Source organism: Pristis pectinata, chromosome 3 (genome assembly GCF_009764475.1).
Source record: "Pristis pectinata isolate sPriPec2 chromosome 3, sPriPec2.1.pri, whole genome shotgun sequence".
NCBI lineage: Eukaryota > Metazoa > Chordata > Chondrichthyes > Rhinopristiformes > Pristidae > Pristis > Pristis pectinata.
The window spans coordinates 119,386,938-119,407,401 of record NC_067407.1 but is presented as its reverse complement, the minus strand read 5'-3'; the positions used below and the strand labels follow the sequence as shown (position 1 = coordinate 119,407,401).

The window sequence follows — 20,464 nt, the reverse complement described above, 5'->3', positions numbered from 1 at the left end:
ATGGAGAAAGAGCATTCAAATAGTATTGAGAACGTCAAGACCATGCATCGAGAGCACAAACTTCAGGAAGAGCGGACTGTTTCACAAATTACCCACCCACCTGCCCCATTGGCCACCACCAGCCCCATCTGTGAAAGAGCCTGTGGCTTCCACATTAGCCTGATGGACTACTTCAGAACCCATAAAACCAGAGAGGAAGTAAGTCTTCCTTGATCCCAAGGGATTGCTAAAAAGAGGAAGAAGAAGCAGTAGTACCCTTCTAGAAGTGTGGGCTGATTGAATCCAGTACAACTTGGTCATTAAGCCATCACTTCTTGGTGTGTTATTGTCTTAAAGGATGATAGACCTAGCCAGTCTGTCCAGATTAAATGAATAGTCCGGCTTGATGTAGCATAAAACCTCTGAGGTAGAGGACAGGAAGTTCTGGAGGGTTGTGCTGTGGGTGGCCTTCAATTGTATAGTCTGTGGTAAGAGAATTTTCAGATCCTTAATATGTCTGAATGCAAGGATGTTACTGAGAACATCCTCTTCCTTACGGCTACTGATTACAGAGTGCTCTACGTGAATCATTTGGAAAAAAGTATGATCACACCGTTTCCTGGATTGTGCAATGATCTTTCAGAATTCTGAGGCAAAGAGCAAGGCTTGTTGGCTCTCTACCTCTTGGACTTCCTCCTCAACATCCACTCCCAACAACTGCAGCAGGAGCAAACTCTACATGCTTTTCCTGGCGTTGAAACTATTCCCTTTGACTCACTTACTGAACCATTCCAAGGATGACAGATTACTTGGCTGAGAGCTTTAATTGCTTTCCCACTGGGGAATGACAGAAGAATTTCAAAATTCCCCAATCTGTGTGATTGTTTTTATGTAACTTGGTGTTTTCTGGGTTTACCAGTTTTGTGTTCAAATTCCGTGCCCCCCTGCCAGCCTTCTGGTCTTTTTGTGGGTGAAAGTCAGTCATGAGGCAGTGATCAAAGAACTCTGGCATGATGTTGGTTGATGTAAAAACCATGTGTGTTTGGGACATAACAGTTAGTCCATCTGAGACTGGACTGATCCATTTGGTGCATTGTCATGGTGTGCTATCTGCAGGGTTGCTGAAGACATTGTACAGCTTGGCATTATTTACAACTTTGCTGAGAACTTTGGAGGTGATGTTCTGTTTGCTGTCAGCTCCGCTGGATCGTCCAGCTGCATTGATGACGTAAATAAACTCTCTGTGTGAAACATCTGGCTGGTGCAGTGTTAGCAGCAGAGGAAGCTGCTGGAAGATGGCCAACTGTTCATTTTAGAAGGGCCAGGGGCATGTATGTGGAGCCAGAGCACAGCGTTTTTGTACATTACATCCGCTGCAAGCAGGTGGCTGCCACCTTGACTTCAGTGATGGTGAAGTTGCCTTCCTGAAGGAGAACTCCTGAGCTGGAGGAACAGCAATTGTTGCCTCCAGACCAGATTTATCAGTCATTCTTAATTACACCTGCCCCTTAAGCTGAATGGCTTGCCGGGTCATTTCAAAGTGCAGGTAGAAATCAACTGCATTCCTATAAGCCTGGAGCCAAATATAGGTTAGATTGAGGGATGTGTAATATTCTACCTAAAGGAAATTATTCAGATCAGACGAGTTCATGTTTATGGATAATTTCAGAATTACCATTTTTGGTTAGCCCATAGTTGGGTATGGAAGTTGTGCATTTAAAAATGTATGTACTAAGTTATGTAGGTACGCCATTATTTTCCTTTAGCATCAATTTATTAAAAAATTAGTTATTTTCACCCATTACTGAATGGCTTAGAAACAGCCTGTCACTAAAACTTGTGTCACTAAAACTTTAATGAGTTTTTTTAATTGAAACCGGCATAAAGTATTTTGAATGATTTATCAGTCTTGGATGAATAACAAATGGAAAAAATACTGGAAATCTGAAATAAAAACTGGAAATACTAAGCAGCTCAGGCAGTATCTGTGGAAAGGGTAACAATGTTAATATTTCAGATCAAAGACCCTTTGTCAGAGCTTGGATAATTCACTATTTTCTGAGAATATATTGTTATTTGAAAAAAAACTTTAAAGAATATGGCAACTTTTTTCAGATTAAAGTGTAATTTATTGTATGGTAGCTGAGAATAATACACTACTGTGGCAAAGCTTATTTTGTTAGATTTGTGTCTTGCAGTAAAGGATTAATCACGTTTACATTCTTTAATATTGTGTCTATAAACTTCATATGTAATACCATTACCATGTTGATTAAAAAAAATTAGATTATAGACATGAGGGGCAATTTAAAATATTAAAAACCCCTTTAGAGTAGAGATTTACTAGGAAGATTTTCCAAAATTTATGGAGGACATTCATAGAGTGAACCAATCATTGCATCTTTTCAGCGATAGTTGTATAAATGTTTGATTCAGATATAAATTATAGGGTAGTATGCAGGGCAATAGAATTAATTTTCTCTTTTCCCCCACCCTTCCTCTTCTGGCCCCTACTCCTACCCCTGCTGGGTCTTTACCATCCCCCCTGACCTCCCCCTCTCTGAGGCTGAGCGGTGTGTTCTCAGCAAAGGCCTCAGCTTCATATCTCTATGCCCCCACCTTAATGAATTCTGAGCCTGAAATGATGCTGAGCTCTTTTTCTGCCGCCTCTGCCTCCATGCCTTCTTTTTTGGTAAGGAGTCCTCTCCCCCTTCCAATGACCCGTTCTCTCGCCTCCAGCCCTCTTCTTCCACCTGGACTCCCCCACCGGGCCTGGTATCTTCCCTGGACTTATTCATAGCTAACTGTTGGCATGACGTCAGCCATCTTGACTTTTCTGCTCCCCTCGCCCACTCTAACCTCACCCCTTCTGAATGATTTGCTCTCCACGCCCTCCGCACCAACTCTGACGTAGTCATCAAACCAGCCGACAAAGGTTGTGCCATGGTAGTCTGGCGCACTGACCTCTACCTTGCAGAGGCCAGATGCCAACTCATGAACACTTCCTCCTACCTACCCCTGGACTAGGACCACCAGGACATTATCTCCTGCACCATCACTGATCTCATCATCTCGGGAGATTTGCCTTCCACAGCTACCAACATGATCGTCCCACAACCTAGGACTGCCCACTTCTATCTACTCCCCAAAATCCACAAGGAGGACTGTCCTGGCAGACCTATTGTCTCCGCATGCTCTTGCTCCACTGAGCTCGTATCCTCATACCTGGACACTACTCTGTTCCTCCGGTCCAATTCTTTCCCACCAACATCTGTGACACCTCACACGTTCTCCAACTCTTCCATAACTTTAAGTCCCCTGGCATGCACAACCTTGTCTTCACCATGGACGTCCAGTCCCTATTCCCCATCATGATGGCCTCACCGCCCTCCACTTCCTTCTCGACCAGAGACAGAACCAGTCCCCTTCCACTAACTCGCCTCCACCTGGCTGGACTTGTCCTCACACTAAATGACTTCTCTTTCCATTCTTCTCACTTTCTACAGATCAAGGTTGTAGCCATGGGCACTCGCTTGGGCCCCAGCTATGCCTGCCTTTTCATTGGCTATGTTGAACAGTCTCTGTTCCAAGCCTATTCTGGCCCCACTCTTCAACTCTTTCTCCTCTATTATCAACGACGGCATTGGTGTCATGTCTTGTACCCATGCAGAACTCAACAGTTTCGTATATTTCGCCACTAATTTTAACCCGGTTCACCAATTCACTCGGACTACTCTGATACCCCTCTCTGCTTTCTCAATCTCTCCATCTCGATTTCAGGAGATTCTTTATCCACCGACATCTTCTACAAACCCACTGACCTGCATAGCCACCTTGATTACAGCTCCTATCACCACCTCTTATAAGGATGCTATCCCTTTTTCTCAATTTTGCCACCTCCACTGCATCTGCTCCCATGATGAGGCTTTCCACTCAGAGATGTCCAACTTCTTTACTAACCATGGCTTCCCTCCTACTGTGGTTGAGAGAGCTCGCACCCACATCTCCACCATTTCCTGCACCTCTCCTCTCACCCCCACTCCTCCCAGACCCAACAGGGATTGGGACCCCTTGTCCTCACATTTCATCCCACCAGCCTACGTATCCAACACATCATTCTTCGCCACTTCCGCCATCTCCAATGGGACCCTACCACCGTGTATCTTCCCCTCCCCAACCCTTTCAGCCTTTCGTAGAGACCGCTCTCTCCATGACCCCCTAGTTTACTCCTTCCTCCCCACCCATCCCGCTCCCTCTCTGGGGACTTTCCACTGCCTGTCACCGCGATCTGCATTTCCTCGTTTCCAGTCACTTCAACCCCCCCCCCCCCCACTCCATCACTGATATGTCCGTCTTTGGCCTCCTCCACTGCTAGGAGAAGTCCAAACGCAAACTGGAGGAACAACACCTCATTTACCATCTTGGGACCTGACAGCCTAATGGAATGAACATCGAATTCTCCCACTTTAAGTAAATCAACCCCTCCCCCCTCACCTTGCCTCTTCTTTTATTCCCTTTCCTAGCCTATCTCTCTGTTTCTCCTCGCCATTTTTCCCTCTCCTTTTCCTAAAGTCCTGGAGTGGAAAGCCTCATCATGGGAGCAGATGCGGTGGAGGTGGCGAAATTGAGAAAAAAGGATAGCATCCTTATAAGAGATGGTGATAGGAGCTGTATTTACTGTCCTCAGCCCTCTCCTCTACTCCCTATACATTCATGACTGTGTGGCCAGATTCTGCTCTAACTCCATCTTCAAGTTTGCAGATGACACCACCATTTTAGGCCGTATCTCAAACAGTGATGAGTCGGAGTACAGGAAGGAGATAGAGAGCTTAGTGGAATGGTATCATGACAACAACCTTTCCCTCAATGTCAACAAAACAAAAGAGCTGGTCATTGACTTCAGGAAAGCGGGTGGTGTACATGCACCTGTTTACATCAATGGTGGTGAGGTCAGGAGAGTTGAGAGCTTCAAGTTCCTGGGAGTGAACATCACCAATAGCCTGTCCTGGTCAAATCATGTAGATGCCATGGCCAAGAAAGCTCACCAGCGCTTCTTCTTCCTCAGGAGGCTAAAGAAATTTGGTTTGTCCCCTTTGACACTCACCAACTTTTACCGATGCACCATAGAAAGCATCCTATCTGGATGTATCACGGCTTGGTACGGCAACTGCTCTGCCCAGGACCGCAAGAAGCTGCAGAGAGTTGTGGACACAGCCCAGCGCGTCACGGACACCAGCCTCCCCTCCTTGAACTCTGTCCTTACCTCTCGCTGTCTTGGTGAAGCAGCCAGCATAATCAAAGACCCCACCCACCCGGGTCATTCTCTCTTCTCTCCTCTTCCATCAGGTAGAAGATACAGGAGCCTGAGGGCATGTACCACCAGACTTAAGAACAGCTTCTACCCCACTGTGATAAGACTATTGAATGGTTCCCTTATACAGTGTGATGGACTATGACCTCACGATCTACCTTGTTGTGACCTTGCACCTTATTGCACTGCACTTTCTCTGTAGCTGTGACACTTTACTCTGTACTGTTACTGTTTTACGTGTACTACATCAATGCACTCTGTACTAACCCAATGTAACTGCACTGTGTAATGAATTGACCTGTACGATCAGTATGCAAGACAAGTTTTTCACTGTACCTTGGTACAAGTGACAATAATAAACCAATACCAATACCAATCTGCTCTCCCCTCCTCCCCTGCATCTGCCTATCACTATCTCTTACCTGCATTTACCTATTACCACCCTGTGCCTACCCCGTCTCCCCTCTTTTGTCCATCCATCACTGCTCTGTTTCTCCCCCTACATATTGGTCTTCCCCTTTTCCTATCTTCAGTCCTGAAGAAGGGTCCTCACCTGAAACATTAACTGTCTGCTTTTCTCCACAGTTGCTGCCTGGCCTGCTGAGTTCCTCCAGCAAATTGTTTTTCCATCTGGATTCCAGCATCTGCGGTCCTTTGTTTCTCTAGAATTAATTTTATGATGTGTTAGTTTTTCTGCACAGTAAGTGAAAACTCTATTAACATGTTTTCTCATATACTTCTGAAAAGGTTTGAAACTAATAATGGACTTCATTCCAAATCACACGAGTAACAAACACCGTTGGTTTCAACTTAGCCGGAACCGAAATGGAAAATACACCGATTACTACATCTGGGTGAACTGTAAATCAGAGATGAACAAAACCATTAGCCCCAACAATTGGGTAATAACGTCTAACCTATCTGTTACTTAATTTATCTTTGCTTCCTATCTCTATAACAAGAGTTTGTGTTTATTGCAAATTTTCTGTAGCTATTGACTCTTAGATGAGATATAACCAACAAGCATTGGTTACCTTTTAGTATTTAGCCCATAGAACCATTATTAATGTGTGGACTTGAATAGCAGCAGTCTTTTCATCATTTGTAGAACATCCAAATACTATTACTACGTTCCAAAGAAAATTAGTTAGATAATGATCAGCAGTGGACTTCCTGCTTTCTAACTGAAGGATATTGATGGGATCTAAATAAAACCAATTGGCTAACATAGATTGTAGAGCAAGCTTGAGATCATCCAAGTCATTATGACTGTTCATTGTAAGATCTGTTTAACCAAATGTTGTATCCAAATTAATTTTCAGTATTATGCAGAAAAGGTCTTGGAAACACTTAGGTCTAGGTTTTCTGATTTTAATACTTTACCAGTGTCTTCACGTTCAGGAAATTTGTTTTTTAAAAAAGATTTGTACTCTGAATTGAGAAAGGCTAGATGATGTGGAAGGAAAAATGGAAAAGCTCAAGCTGACAAGGTAATAGAAGGAAGTGGGCATGGCTATAGGCATTCTAGTGAAAAGCTGCTGGGTTTTCTGCCAAAATGTATAGTATATAAAACTGGATGTAATATTTTGTCACAAACCAGCAACAAAAGAAACACACTGAGCATGATTCAGTGTTAAAAACTATTTTATTAATCACTACTTATGATAATACGTAAAATAAAAGTTAAAAAAAATGTTAGTATGTTAGAATTCAAGAATGTTAAACCTCGAACGTTAACCCCAAAACTAAACTCTTCGTGTGTGTGTGTGACAAAGTCCAAAACTCCCAGTTCCTGAATGGTTCTTAAAGTTCAGTTCCGCAAGCCATAAGGTGAAACATGAGCAAGGGCTTCTTCAACAACCACCGTTGTCTGAAGATAAGATGTAGATGTAGAAAAACATAGAGAGAGTACATACGAAATCCAAATGTTCCACGATGGAACCCAAACGACACTCCAGTGTTTACTCGGTAGTGACTTCCTCACCCCGAAAAGCATCCGAACCGTGGTCGTCCACACACAAATACCTGTTTCCTTCTACAGGTCAGCAACAAAGTGAACTCCACCGGATTACTTCCAACTTCCATACATGGATTTCAGTGGCAAACACAGTTATTATTTCTCATCCATCGATAGAGAAAACAAGCAGGCTGGTGTCTCTCTCCCTTCTCTCTCTCTCCTTCTTCTTCTTCTGACTTCTTCAACAACGTCATTACGTCCTTTATCTTCTATTGACGTAAGCACGCCCCACACACACATACACACACACTCTCTATCTTAAAGGGACTTTCACTGAGTCCGTAACATGAAGAAACAGCGTGAATTTTGTGTGCAACTTGCAGAGGGTCAAACAGGAATTGGTTAATCAATTATCACAATCCCAGCAAATGTTTTTTCTGAAATTTCTAAAATAGTCAAAACCAAAGCAGTCAGAGATAATGAAAATTCCTGGCCAATTCTTAATTTAAAACAAAATTCTAATTTTGAGGACATCTGCTCCTTAAAGGGTAATGCAGCGGATTATCATCCACTAGTCTGCAGTTTATATTTTAGACAGAACAGTAGCAATTGTCAGTTTTATCTTTCAGGTTAGCTTGTTCGGACATTCTGCATGGCAGTATGATGAGGTTCGCGGACAGTGTTACTTACACCAATTCTTGAAGGAACAACCTGATTTGAATTACAGAAACATTGATGTGCAAGAAGAAATGAAAGTAAGTACCCATTAGTTTTATATATCCATGACTTAAGTCAAATTATGTTTGTTATTCAGATAAATTATGATTCACTTTTGCTACATTATTGAAGATAATATTTAAAATGTACATTAGAATGTACAACAATTAAATTATAGGATTAAACTCTGTAATAAATGATGTAAATATCAAAACAAATTTTCTTTTAACCAGATTTCCCTGAGTGTCTTGTTGAAACCTAAACAAATTCTAAAGTTCCACTAATTGAAATATTAGGTTTGTTTGGATTATGGCCACATGGAATTTCCATTTACTATCTAATATTCATTTCATATTCTGAGAGACAGAAATGAAAAATAAGACAAGAATTAAGTGTGCACAATTTCTACTCTTGTGCATTTCCAATTTTCTGCAACAATTTTTGGCCATGCACATATTTAAGTAAGGTGATAATAGCATGTTGCAACAATCTGCTGGAGGAACTCGGCGGTTGGGCACTATCTATGGGGTGTGGGGAATGGGGGTGGGGTGGGGTGGGGGGAAGAATTGTTGATGCTTTGGGTTGAAGCCCTGCATCTTGACAATTTCTCTCCTCCTATAGATGCTGCTCAATCCACTGAGTGCCTCCAGCAGACTGTTGCTCAGATTTCAGCATCAGCAGTCTTTTGTGTCTCCAGTTAATAAAATGTTGTTTGTGCTTGAATCTGGGACCACCTTACAGTAGAGATTTTAAATTTCGTTTATAGGGTTTATAGTTGAAAGTTAAAAAGTGAGTGGATTTATTTTCAGTTATATATATATATATATATATGACTATATCTCTTTAAATTAGCTAAATGTATGATTTGGTATATATAGATAATTTTTGTTTGGCACTTTTAAAGGGGAAGCAGTGCAGTATATCTGAATGTGAGTGTACCATTTAAGAGTTGTGTGTATCATATGATACGACTCTTCATACATCATTGTACCACTGGTGTTAGTCAAGTGTTGACTTTCTTCAATAGAGGATGTTTGATATTAGCTCTTCCCATACTGAACAGTAATACACAGCCTACACTGGAATGCTAATACTTGGTTTTAATTTATTTATCAACCACTTAGGAAAAATGTGTTGGGATTCTGGAATGGGATGCCATTTAGTGTCATGGAATATATATAATTCCTTACATAATAATCTCCTCAAATTATCTGTACTGAGTTTGCCAACAGAGATGAGGATGGAACTTTCAAACAAGTTTTCTTGTGATTCGATTGGTAATGAGTGGTGATGGCAAATTCCCAGGTGCAGGCAATTTTCATTTAATTTTTTTTCAAAAAATATGCTTTTTCTTATATTTCAATTTTTCTGCTATTTCTAGAACATATTAAGATTTTGGTTGAAGAAAGGAGTTGATGGCTTCCAGGTGGATGCAGTCAAATATCTTTTGGAAGCTGAAAGTCTAAGGAATGAGCCTCAAGTCAACTTAACCCAGAATCCAGTGAGTTGCCTGACACTTTATTTTAAACTGATTTGAGAAGGTAACTTACATGTTGTGAACACTATGCTCATTAATGTAGCTTGCTCAGGGACTTCTGAAGGAGATGTAGAAAGGGAAAGCTTAGTTATGGCATATCAGAAGGATGGTCACTATATTGTAAGGCATGATGACAGAGAGATGTATTCAATCCCATCATGGCAAGTGAGGAATTTAAATCTGGCTAATTAAATGATCTATTAAAAGAAGTGTCAATAGTGGTGACCATGAAACTACCAGAGTGTCATTAAAATCTCTTTCAGATGGCAGAGGTAGAAGTCTGTCACATTTAAACAGATTAGTGTGTGTGTGTAATATGGAACTGTGACCTGCTGCATTATGGATTGAGCACTGGAAGATGGGATGAGGTTGGGTCGTTTTCAAATGGCCTCCCTCTGTGCCACAAATTTTCTCTGATTCTATTATTTCTGTGATCCAGAAGCCACATCCCAGCTAATTCAATTTGCACCATATTATATCCATAAATGTTTGCCCATATTGTATCGAGCAAGGACTGAGACCAGCCAACATCCTGGCTGTTGTGCTGAGGGCTTATACTCTAGAATTAGTTGGTCTGCTAGCAAGAAGGTTATGGAATTCTCTTTAGTTGCCAAGATAAATGCATCCCCAACAATAATCAAGATGTTCAACAGCATTCAGAACAAACCAGAACTACCAATAGACTACTGTGGCTGCACTGCACATTGTCTGTAAAATGCACTTCAGCAACTTGTCAGGAATTCTTTTGCTATCAGCACCCAAACCTGCAACCTCTACCTCCTAGAAGGACAAGGTTAACTGGTTCCTCTTTCAGTTGTGCACAATCCTTCTTTGGAAATACATCACCATTCTTTCATCATGGTTGGAAATCTTGGAAATCACAGTCTAATAGCATTGCAGGAGAACCTTCACCACAGACTCTTAGGTCAAGGAGGCACTGAATGTTGGTCTTATCCGTGATGCTCACACCCAAGGAATGAATAAAAAAAAATTAGCTGGTTTAAAAAAAACATCTGCATGTGCTCCAGGCTGCTCTATTCATAACTTGTATATGGTGCTCTGACAACTGTATTAATGAGATTTTTAAATTTAAATTTCCAGAATAATATCACATCATATGATGAGCTATATCATGACTACACAGCCACACAAGTGGGAATGCATGACATTGTCCGGAGCTGGCGACATGTTTTGAATGAGTTCAGTACAGAACCAGGCAGATACAGGTAACGAATGACTTTACCTGTATGGTAATGTGTTGAAACTCCTTGAGGTTTATGAAGGTGGCTCACATAAAATGAATGTTCTGGTATAGACAGGTGAGACAGCAGAGCCAATAACAGCGATGGCAGGTAATCAGTCTCTTGGTAGTGGTGGCATTAAATAATGATGTTTGTTGGGGTACTAGGCCTTGTTAAATCATGGCATAAAATCCTTAACATTTGCTGGAGCCAGTGGAACAGGAAAGACAGCATCTCTTCGTGAAACATTCAGTGTTGTGGAGTCAGGCTTGATTGTCAAGTCAAGTTGAGAGCTGAGGATGAGCATGTTATTATACCTAACCCAAGAGGCCATTGATTCGGGTCATAATTCATTAATTAGTTAATTTCTTAGCAATGTCAACTAGCTTCACAGCTTGCAACTTTTGCAAATATTACAAATTCATAATCAAAGCACAATCAAGAATCCTCATCAAACATGTGTTCATTGCCTTGCACTGTTATAGGTTAACATCAAAGTTGGGACTTTAAGAACATAAGACATAGGAGCAGGAGTAGGTCATCTGGCCCGTCGAGCCTGCTCCTCTATTCAATAAGATCATGGCTGATCTGGCTGTGGACTCAGATCCACCTACCTGCCTTTTCCCCATAACCCTTAATTCCCCTACTATGCAAAAATCTATCTAACTGTGTCTTAAATATATTCAATGAGGTAGCCTCTACTGCTTCCCTGGGCAGAGAAATCCACAGATACACTACTCTCTGGGAAAAGCAGTTTCTTCTCATCTCTGTCCTAAATCTATTCCCCTGAATCTTGAGGCTATGTCCCCTAGTTCTAGTCTCACCAACCAGTGGAAACAACCTTCTTGCCTCTATCTTATCCATCGCTTTCATAATTTTATATGTTTCTATAAGGTCCTCTCTCATTCTTCTGAATTCCAGCAAGGATAGTCCCAGGCGACTCAATCTCTCCTCATAGACCAACCCCATCATCTCCGGAATCAGCCTGGTTGAACTTCCTTTGCACTGCCTCCAAAGCCAGTATATCTTTCCTCAAGTAAGGAGATCAGAACTGCACGCAGTACTCCAGGTGCAGCCTCGCCAGTACCCAGTACAGTTGCAAGATAACCTACCTGCTCTTAAATTCAATCCCTCTAGCAATGAAGGCCAGGATTCCATTTGCCTTCTTGATAACCTGTTGCACCTGCAAACCAACCTTTTGTGATTCATACACAAGCACTCCCATGTCCCTCTGCATAACAGCATGCTGCAATCTTTCACCATTTAAATAATAATCTGATCTTCTATTTTCCCTTCCAAAATGGATGACCTCACATTTACCAACATTATACTCCATCTGCCAGACCCTTGCCCACTCACTTAACCTATCTATATCTCTCTGCGCATCCTCTGCACAATTTGCTTTTCAACTCAATTTAGTATCATCAGCAAACTTAGATATGCTACACTCGGTCCCCTCTTCCAAATCGTTAATGTATATCATGAACAGTTGGGGCACAGGACCGACCCCTGCTGCACCCCGCTCACTACTGATTGCCAACCAGAGAAACACCCATTTAGAACATAGAAAAACTACAGCACAATTCAGGCCCTTAGGCCCACAAAGCTGTGCTGAACATATCCCTACCCTAGAAATTTCTAGGCTTACACATAACCCACTATTTTTCTCAGCTCCATGTACCTATCTAACAGTCTCTTGAAAGACCCCATCGTATCAGCCTCCACCACCATTTCCAGCAGCCCATTCCATGCACTCACCACTCTCTGAGTAAAAAACTTACCCCTGACATCTCCTCTATACCTACTCCCCAGCACCTTAAACCTATGTCCTCTTGTGGCCACCAATTCAGCCCTGGGGAAAAGCTACCCTATCAATACCTCTCATCATCTTATACACCTCTATCAGGTCCCCCCTCATCCTCCGTCTCTCCAAGGAGAAAAGGCCGAGTTCCCTCAACCTGCTTTCATGAGGCATGCTCCGCATTCCAGGCAGCTTCCTTGTAAATCTCCTCTGCACCCTCTCTATGGCTTCCACATCTTTCCTGTAGTGAGGCGACCAGAACTGAGCACAATACTCCAAGTGGGGTTTGACCAGGGACCTATATAGCTGCAACAATACCTCACGGCTCCTACATTCAATTCCCCGCTTGATGAAGGACAATACACCATATGCCCCCTTAATCACAGAGTCAGCCTGCTTGAGCGTCCTATGGACTCAGACCCCAAGATCCCTCTGATCCTCCACACTGCCAAGAGTCCTACCATTAATACTATATTCTGCCATCATGTTTGACCTACCAAAATGAACCACTTCACACTTATCTGGGTTGAACTGCATCTGCCAACTGCATTTATCCCAACTCTCTGCCTTCTATTGGTTAACCAATCCTCTATCCGTGCTAATACATTACCCCCAACTCCATGCATCCTTATCTTATGGATAAGTCGTTTATGTGACACCTTATTGAACACCTTCTGGAAATCCAAGTACACAACATCCACCTTTTCTCCTCTATCCACTGCACTCATTATATCCTCAAAGAACTCCAGTAAGTTTATGAAACGGGACCTGCCCTTCCTGAATCCATGCTGTGTCTGCCTGATGGAACCATTTCTATCCAGATGGCTTGCTATTTCTTCCTTAATGATAGCTTTAAGCATTTTTCTGACTATAGACGTTAAGCTAACTGGCCTATATTTACCTGCCTTTTGCCTACATCCTTTTTTAAACAGTGTCATAACATTCGCTGTCTTCCAATCTGCTGGGACCTGCCCAGAGTCCAGAGATTATTATCACACGTCCATCTTTTATCACACATATCAAATTATCACATATGCGTCTACTATAACTTCCACCACTTCTTTCTGTACCCCGGGAAGCAACCCATCAGGACCGGGGGACTTGCCTACCTTTAGGCCCACTAGTCTGCTCATCACTACCTCTCTAGTGACAGTGATTGTATTGGGGTCCTCACCTCCCGTCACATCCATAACATCTCTCTTTGGCATGTTAGACATGTCCTCCACCAAGAAGACTGACACAAAGTAGTTATTCAAGGCTTCGGTCATTTCCACATTACCCAATATTAATTCCCCCTTCTCATCTTCCAAGGGATCTGCGTTCACTTTAGCCACCCTTTTCTACTTTATATAATTATGAAAACTTTTACTTTCTGTTCTTATATTTTGTGCTAGTTTACTTTCATATTCTATCTTCCTTTTCCTTATTACTTGCTCAGTGGTTCTTTGTTGCTTTTTAAAGTTTTCCCAATCTTCCAGTTTCCTGCTACTCTTGGAGACTTTGTGTGCATGAGCTTTTAGCCTGATGCCTTCTTTTATTTCCTTAGTTATCCAAGACTAGATCTCCCCACCCTTAAAGTCCTTGCTTTTAACCTGGAATATACTTTTTTTGAGAAAGTCTTCCACTGTTCCTCAACTGTCCCACCTGTGTTCCCAATCTACTCTAGCCAACTCATCCCGTTGTAGTCTTCCTTGTTTAGGCATAATACACTGGTTTTAGATCAAACTATTGCACCCTCCATTTGTATGAGAAATTTAATCATACAATGGTCACTCTTTCAAAGAGGATCTCTAACTACAAGATTGTTAATTTTACCTGTGTCATTGCACAGGACCAGATCTAAGGTAGTGTTTTCCCTAGTAGGTTCACTAACATGCTGTTCAAGAAAGGTATCACGGATGCATTCTATGAAGTCCTCCTCAAGACTGCCTTGACCAACTTGATTCATCCAATCTATTTGGAAGTTAAAGTCCCCCATGACAACTGCCATTCCATTCTTACATGCATCAAATATTTCTTGGTTTATTGCCTGTGCCACTGTAATGTTATTATTCGGTGGCCTATAGACAACTCCCACCAGTGATTTTTTTTTCCCCCTTTACTATTCCTAATCTCTACCCAGATGGACTCAACATTCTGCTCCTTAGATCTTATAGCGTCTCTTACTATCGCCTTGATCTCATTCTTAATTAAGAGCGCTACCCCACCTCCCTTACCTTCCTGCCTATCCTTCCGTATTACCCATTACCCTTGGATATTTAATTCCTACTCATCTCCACCCTGCAACCCCATTTTTGTTATGGTCACTAAATCATACCCCTTTGTACTGATTTGTGCCACAAGTTCACTGACCTTTTCGAATAATGTGGGCATTCAGATAAAGTGCCCTTACACCCATTATCCTTTTAGAATCTAACCTTTGTGTCCTTTGTGTTTCACTTTTCTGTACTCCACTCTTGCTCTTCTCTTTTCTAACTTTTGCTCTGGTCTCTGCTCTGTCTTTCTGCGTGGATTCCTATCCCCTGCCATTTTAGTTAAACCCTCCCCAACAGCACTAGCAAACAATCCCCCAAAGACATTGATCCCAGTGCTGCCCAGGTGTAGACTGTCCGGTCTGTACTGGTCCCACCTCCCCCAGAACCAGTTCCAATGCCTCAGGAGTCTGAAACCCTCCCTCCTGCAAGCCTCATATTCATCGTAACTATGCTGCTATTCCTACTCTGACTAGCACATGGCACAGGTAGTAATCCTGAGATTATTACCTTTCGAGGTCCTACTTTTGAATCTATATCCTAGCTCTCTAAATTCGGCTTATAGGACCTCATCTCGCTTTTCTCCTCTATTGTTGGTACCTACATGCACCACGACAACTGGCTGTTCACCCTCCCCTTCCAGAATGCCCTGCAGCCACTCTGAGGCATCCCTGACCCTTGCACCCGGGAGGCAACACACCAACCAGGAGTTCCGTTTGCAACCACAGAAGCTCCTGTCTATTCCCCTTATCATGGAATCCCCTACCACTATAACTCTGCCACTCTATTTCCTGCCCTCCTGTGCAGCAGAGCCACTCACGGTGCCATTATCCTGGCTACTGCTGCCTTCCCCTGATTAGCTATCTCCCCCAACAGTATCTAAAGCGGTATATCTCTTTTGGAGAAAGATGACCATAGGGGACTCCTGCACTACCTTCCTTCTACTGCCCTGCCTGTTGGACCCATTCCCTGCCTTTCCCTAGGTTCTTAAACTGCGGTGTGACCAACTCACTGAACATGCTTTCCACAACATTCTCAGCATCGCGGATGCTCCAAAGTGAATCCACTGCATTAACAGTTTAATATTCACTTGCTGCCTGGAGAAGGCTTTGTTCAGCTTGCTTGTTAACCACATAGCAAACTACTGGGGTTTGGTTCAATATGGATTAGGAAGCAAGGAAGCAGCAAGGCTGCAGGTGGGTCTAAGCCGGATAGTGGTTCATCTCTGGTCCTGCCAAGTTTAATAGTAGGGCAGGGCTCCATTTCATAGCTACGGTCAGGCAGATTAGACCAGCTAGGTGTAGTAGGAGTTGAAGCAGGCCTGAAATGAAAAGCAAAGAAGAAGCAGAGTGGGAGGAAGGAGCAAAAGGGGAGAAACATTGATGAGGAGGTTGAAGATATCAGGAGTCAAGTGGGACATTGATGGAGGGGAAGATGCAGAGATCAGGGATCAAGGAGATGTCATTAGGGAGACCTACACCAATGAGGAAGGAGGGACTTGAGGGAAATTGCAGCCCAGCACTAGGATTGGGTGGCATTACAGGGAATGGGAGGTTCTGATAGGAGGAGAGGTTAATGTGGTCACTTGGTGGTTTGGGGAGAAACATTCCTGCTCCTCCATGGCTATTAGCAGTTGGGTAAAGGCAACTTACTGCATCCATCCAGCGGTTGTCACTTCCATCTGCAACTGGGATTTTCAGAATTCGGAAAACACAATCAGCCAGAGTTAAAACTGAGAGAGGAATTCTCAGGCACAGGGCCAAATTAAAATATTTGAATAAGGGATCTATTTCCAGAAAATAGATGTAGTTTGGACTTCAGTTTTTTTAACCAATTAACTTGCCAAGTGACTTGAACCCAGGATTTAAAGTTACCCTCATGGATGCAACTGTAGCAAATGGATCTAATTTGTGTTTCATATCTTGGTAAAAGCAATTAGAGTGACGCCTCCACTAATTGGTTGGCAGATGATGTCTGTCAATTTATGTCTAAAATCAGAAATATTTTCCTGCAGTGCTGCACCAGTGCTGTCTCTTGTGCTTTTGCTATCAGATTTTTACTCCAGATTATTTTCTAGGATTAGTAATTGAAACTGGAAGTGAGTCCTTGATCTGGAATCAGCCATACCTGCCTGATATCTTGGTCATTTGTACTGATCTAAGGATCACTGAAAAATCCCTTACTGCATTTCAGCTCACTGATTCACCCACAGATGATTGTAGAACAAATAAATGAACCAACATCAATGCATTTGCATTTCTTTGGGAAGGATTGTGCCATTTGCTCGCTTATCAAACTTCGTGTTAGTTACAGTGCTGGGGTCAGCTTGTTCCTGACTTCTGTGCCTGTGCAGTGCATTGTGAAACTTGGAAACAAGTTGGAGGTCAGATGCTACTGTGTTTGATCTCGCACCCTGCTGTCACACTCAGTACTGAATGGGGTGGCTGCCATTGGTTAGAAAAATAAGTGGTTTGTTATCCTTAATCTATCACAAACATATTTTCAAATTTTAATTTTTGATTTTTAATCAGTTAAATCCATTTGAGCTGTTTATGTCTCTGATCGTAGATATTTAGAAACAAATTGGCCATCGGGCTAATCTAACTGGTGCCTCGGGACTGGTCATGCTTGTAGAGTAATCTGCTTCACTGGGAGTAGGGCCTGGAGGGCCCATTGAGGCACGATATGTAAATGTGGCTGCAGCACTCTGCAGGCAGTGAATGTGTGTTGTGGGTCAGATCCAACATGATTCAGCCTTTTGCTGAAATTCTTGACTCAATTCATGTCATAGGAGTTCACTGTAATGATGTTACAATGGTATTTATTGATTTCTCATCAGAATATGGAATTTTCTTTTCACCATGTCAATTCTGCAGGTTTATGCTGACTGAATCCTATGACAATGAAGAACTTTATAAGACCGTGATGTACTATGGAACACCGATCCAAAAGGAAGCTGATTTTCCCTTTAACTTCTACCTTATTGATCTCTATAAAGACATGTCAGGAAATGGAGTATTTAAAATTGTAGATTATTGGATGCGCAACATGCCTGCAGGCAAATGGCCAAATTGGGTGGTACGTCTTTAAGTTTAAATGCTTTGTTTTATATAGAATAGCCAATGACCTTCATCATGATCATCAAGGATAATGTATCTTGGTATTTTACTTTCATTAACTCATTTGCTAGGTTCTTTCCATAAGCAATTGCTATCTCTTTATTTTAACAGAAATCCATTTCTTTGCAGAAACTTAGAAAAGTAAGAGCAGGAAAAAGCCATTGAGCCCTTCCAACCCGTGCCACCATTCAATACCATCATGACTGATCATCTCTCACAATGCCACATTCCTACTATCTCACCAGTCCCCTGGAAGTATTTCATTTCTAGAAATCTATTTTCTTCTTAAATATGTTCAGTGACCTGGCCTTCACTATCTTCTGTGGAAAAAGATTTCAAGAGAAGAAAATTTTCCTCATTCATTAGTCCTAAAGGTTTTATCCTATAAAACCTTGTTCTAGTTCTAGACCCTCTCTGATTCTTCTCATTCCCGGCCAGGGGAAATGCCCTCCCCACATCCAGTTTGTTGAGCCCTGACAGAATTTTGAATGATTAAATGAGATTTCCTTTCATTCTTCTAAATGCTAGTGTATACAGGCTTGGTTGACCTACTCCCTTATATGACAGAGTAGTGAACCTTTGTTGCACTTCCTTTAAGGTAAGTATATCTTTTCAGAGGTAAGGAGACCAAAACTACACATTTCAGATATGGTCTCACCAAGGCCCTGTCTAATTGTAGTAAGATCTCATTGCTCTTGTACTTAAAACCTCCTGTACTGAAAACCTCTTGTACTGAAGGCCAATACAGGTGACCCCTGCATTATGTGGTGGTTGGGGGGGGGGGAGGTGGGGGAAGGGTTGCATTCCTAGATAGTCTGTATTGCAGTTTTCTATAATGCATCTGTGCATGTCAATAAATAAGTTGGAAAAAAGTTTATCTACTTTTTTCACATATATTTCATAAGAGTGAATTTTTATTCCATATCCCAGACTTTGTGTAGAGTGTTGTGAATCCTGTAAGAACAAATTTCTTTTAACTGAACTGCCATTGCACAGGGGTCACCTATACACCACTTGCCACCTTAACTGATTGTTGCACCTGCATGCTTGCTTTCATTGACTGGTGGACAAAGACCCTCGGGTGCATCAACATTTCCTCATCACCATTTAAATAAAACACTGCCAGTCTGTTTTTCCCCATCATTTTGGATAACTTTATATTTGTCCATATTATACTGCATCTACCACGTATCTTCCCACTTACTTGACTTGTTTAAGTCGCCTTGAAAGGTGGCTTCTGTTTGTAGGAATGTGTACCCATTGTACAAAACATCTCCTATTTCAACAATGATTTGTTAGTCTCTAGAGACGGCTTATTGGTGAATGAAAAGATCAATTTGAAGAAAATAGTGGACAGCTTCTCAGGTTAAGATGAAGACAAATGTGCGCAGGATAATGAGAACAAGATAGAATAGTTTTAAGATTACCTATAATTTCTTTCAAGGATGTATGATAATTATTATTTGCTGGATGTTGTGATTCAGTGTTCAAATAATGTATAGTTGTTCGCTTAGAAAAGAATGTTTAAAAGAATGTTTTGAACTTTTAGGTAGGAAATCATGACAATTCACGCATTGCTTCTCGTATTGGTGCACAATATACTGATGTTGTTAATATGCTTCTGCTGACACTTCCTGGAACTCCTACCACTTACTATGGGGAAGAATTGGGAATGAAGAATATCATTGTACCTGAAGATGAGATTCAAGATCCTTTTGGGAGATTTGATCATGTAAGTACTAAACTATATTTTAATTTCATTAAACATTTAGGAAGTCAGACCAATGACTTTTTACATCTAGGAGCTGGAGTGAAATCTAATAAAAATTGCAAATATAATCTTTTTTCTGTTGACTGCAACAGATCTATAGAGGTTTGGGCAGCCTTCATTCAGTTTTAAATAGCCACCTTATAAGCATTTAAGTAAGACAGATCAGTTAAATCCACTAAGTGTCATACAGATGACACTGAAGTCTCTCAAAATCCTCAATTAAAATTCTTCCAGTATAGTGTCACCTGAGAATTTGTGGTATGAGTGCACTTACTCACAGATAAGCACCTAATTTTTTTGGTTTTACTCTTCAAGTTCTTTGATGTTTTGCCTGTCTTATAAATCAATACTGCATACTTTTAAATTACAAACAAAATTTAAATCTGAAATTGGCATCCAACCTGACAACCACACTAAGCCTTCCCAGTCCTTAAATGGGTGACAATGTTAGCTAGGTATTGGTATTGGTTTATTATTGTCACTTGTACCGAGGTACAGTGAAAAGCTTGTCTTACAAACCGATCGTACAGGTCAATTCATTACACAGAGCAGTTACATTGAGTTAGTACAAAGTGCGTTGATGTAGTACTGGTAAAAACAGTAACAGTACAGAGTAAAGTGTCACAGCTACAGAGAAAGTGCAGTGCAATAAGGTGCAACGTCACAACAAGTGACGTGAGGTCATAGTCCATTTCATTGTATAAGGGAACCGTTCAATAATCTTATCACAGTGGGGTAGAAGCTGTCCTTAAGCCTGGTGGTACGTGCCCTCAGGCACC

At 41.7% G+C, this 20,464-nt stretch overlaps 1 protein-coding gene across 1 annotated transcript in view; it reads left to right on the top strand.

The window, feature by feature from the left end:
* slc3a1 (solute carrier family 3 member 1) overlaps window positions 1-20,464 on the top strand; it is a 30,384-nt gene that overhangs the window by 7,952 nt on the left and 1,968 nt on the right. Inside the window, exons 3-8 of the mRNA XM_052013223.1 lie at window positions 6,038-6,192; window positions 7,877-8,002; window positions 9,346-9,465; window positions 10,603-10,727; window positions 17,672-17,873; window positions 19,464-19,646. Coding sequence (XP_051869183.1) covers window positions 6,038-6,192; window positions 7,877-8,002; window positions 9,346-9,465; window positions 10,603-10,727; window positions 17,672-17,873; window positions 19,464-19,646 — 911 coding nt within the window. The remainder of the gene's footprint in view (window positions 1-6,037; window positions 6,193-7,876; window positions 8,003-9,345; window positions 9,466-10,602; window positions 10,728-17,671; window positions 17,874-19,463; window positions 19,647-20,464) is intronic.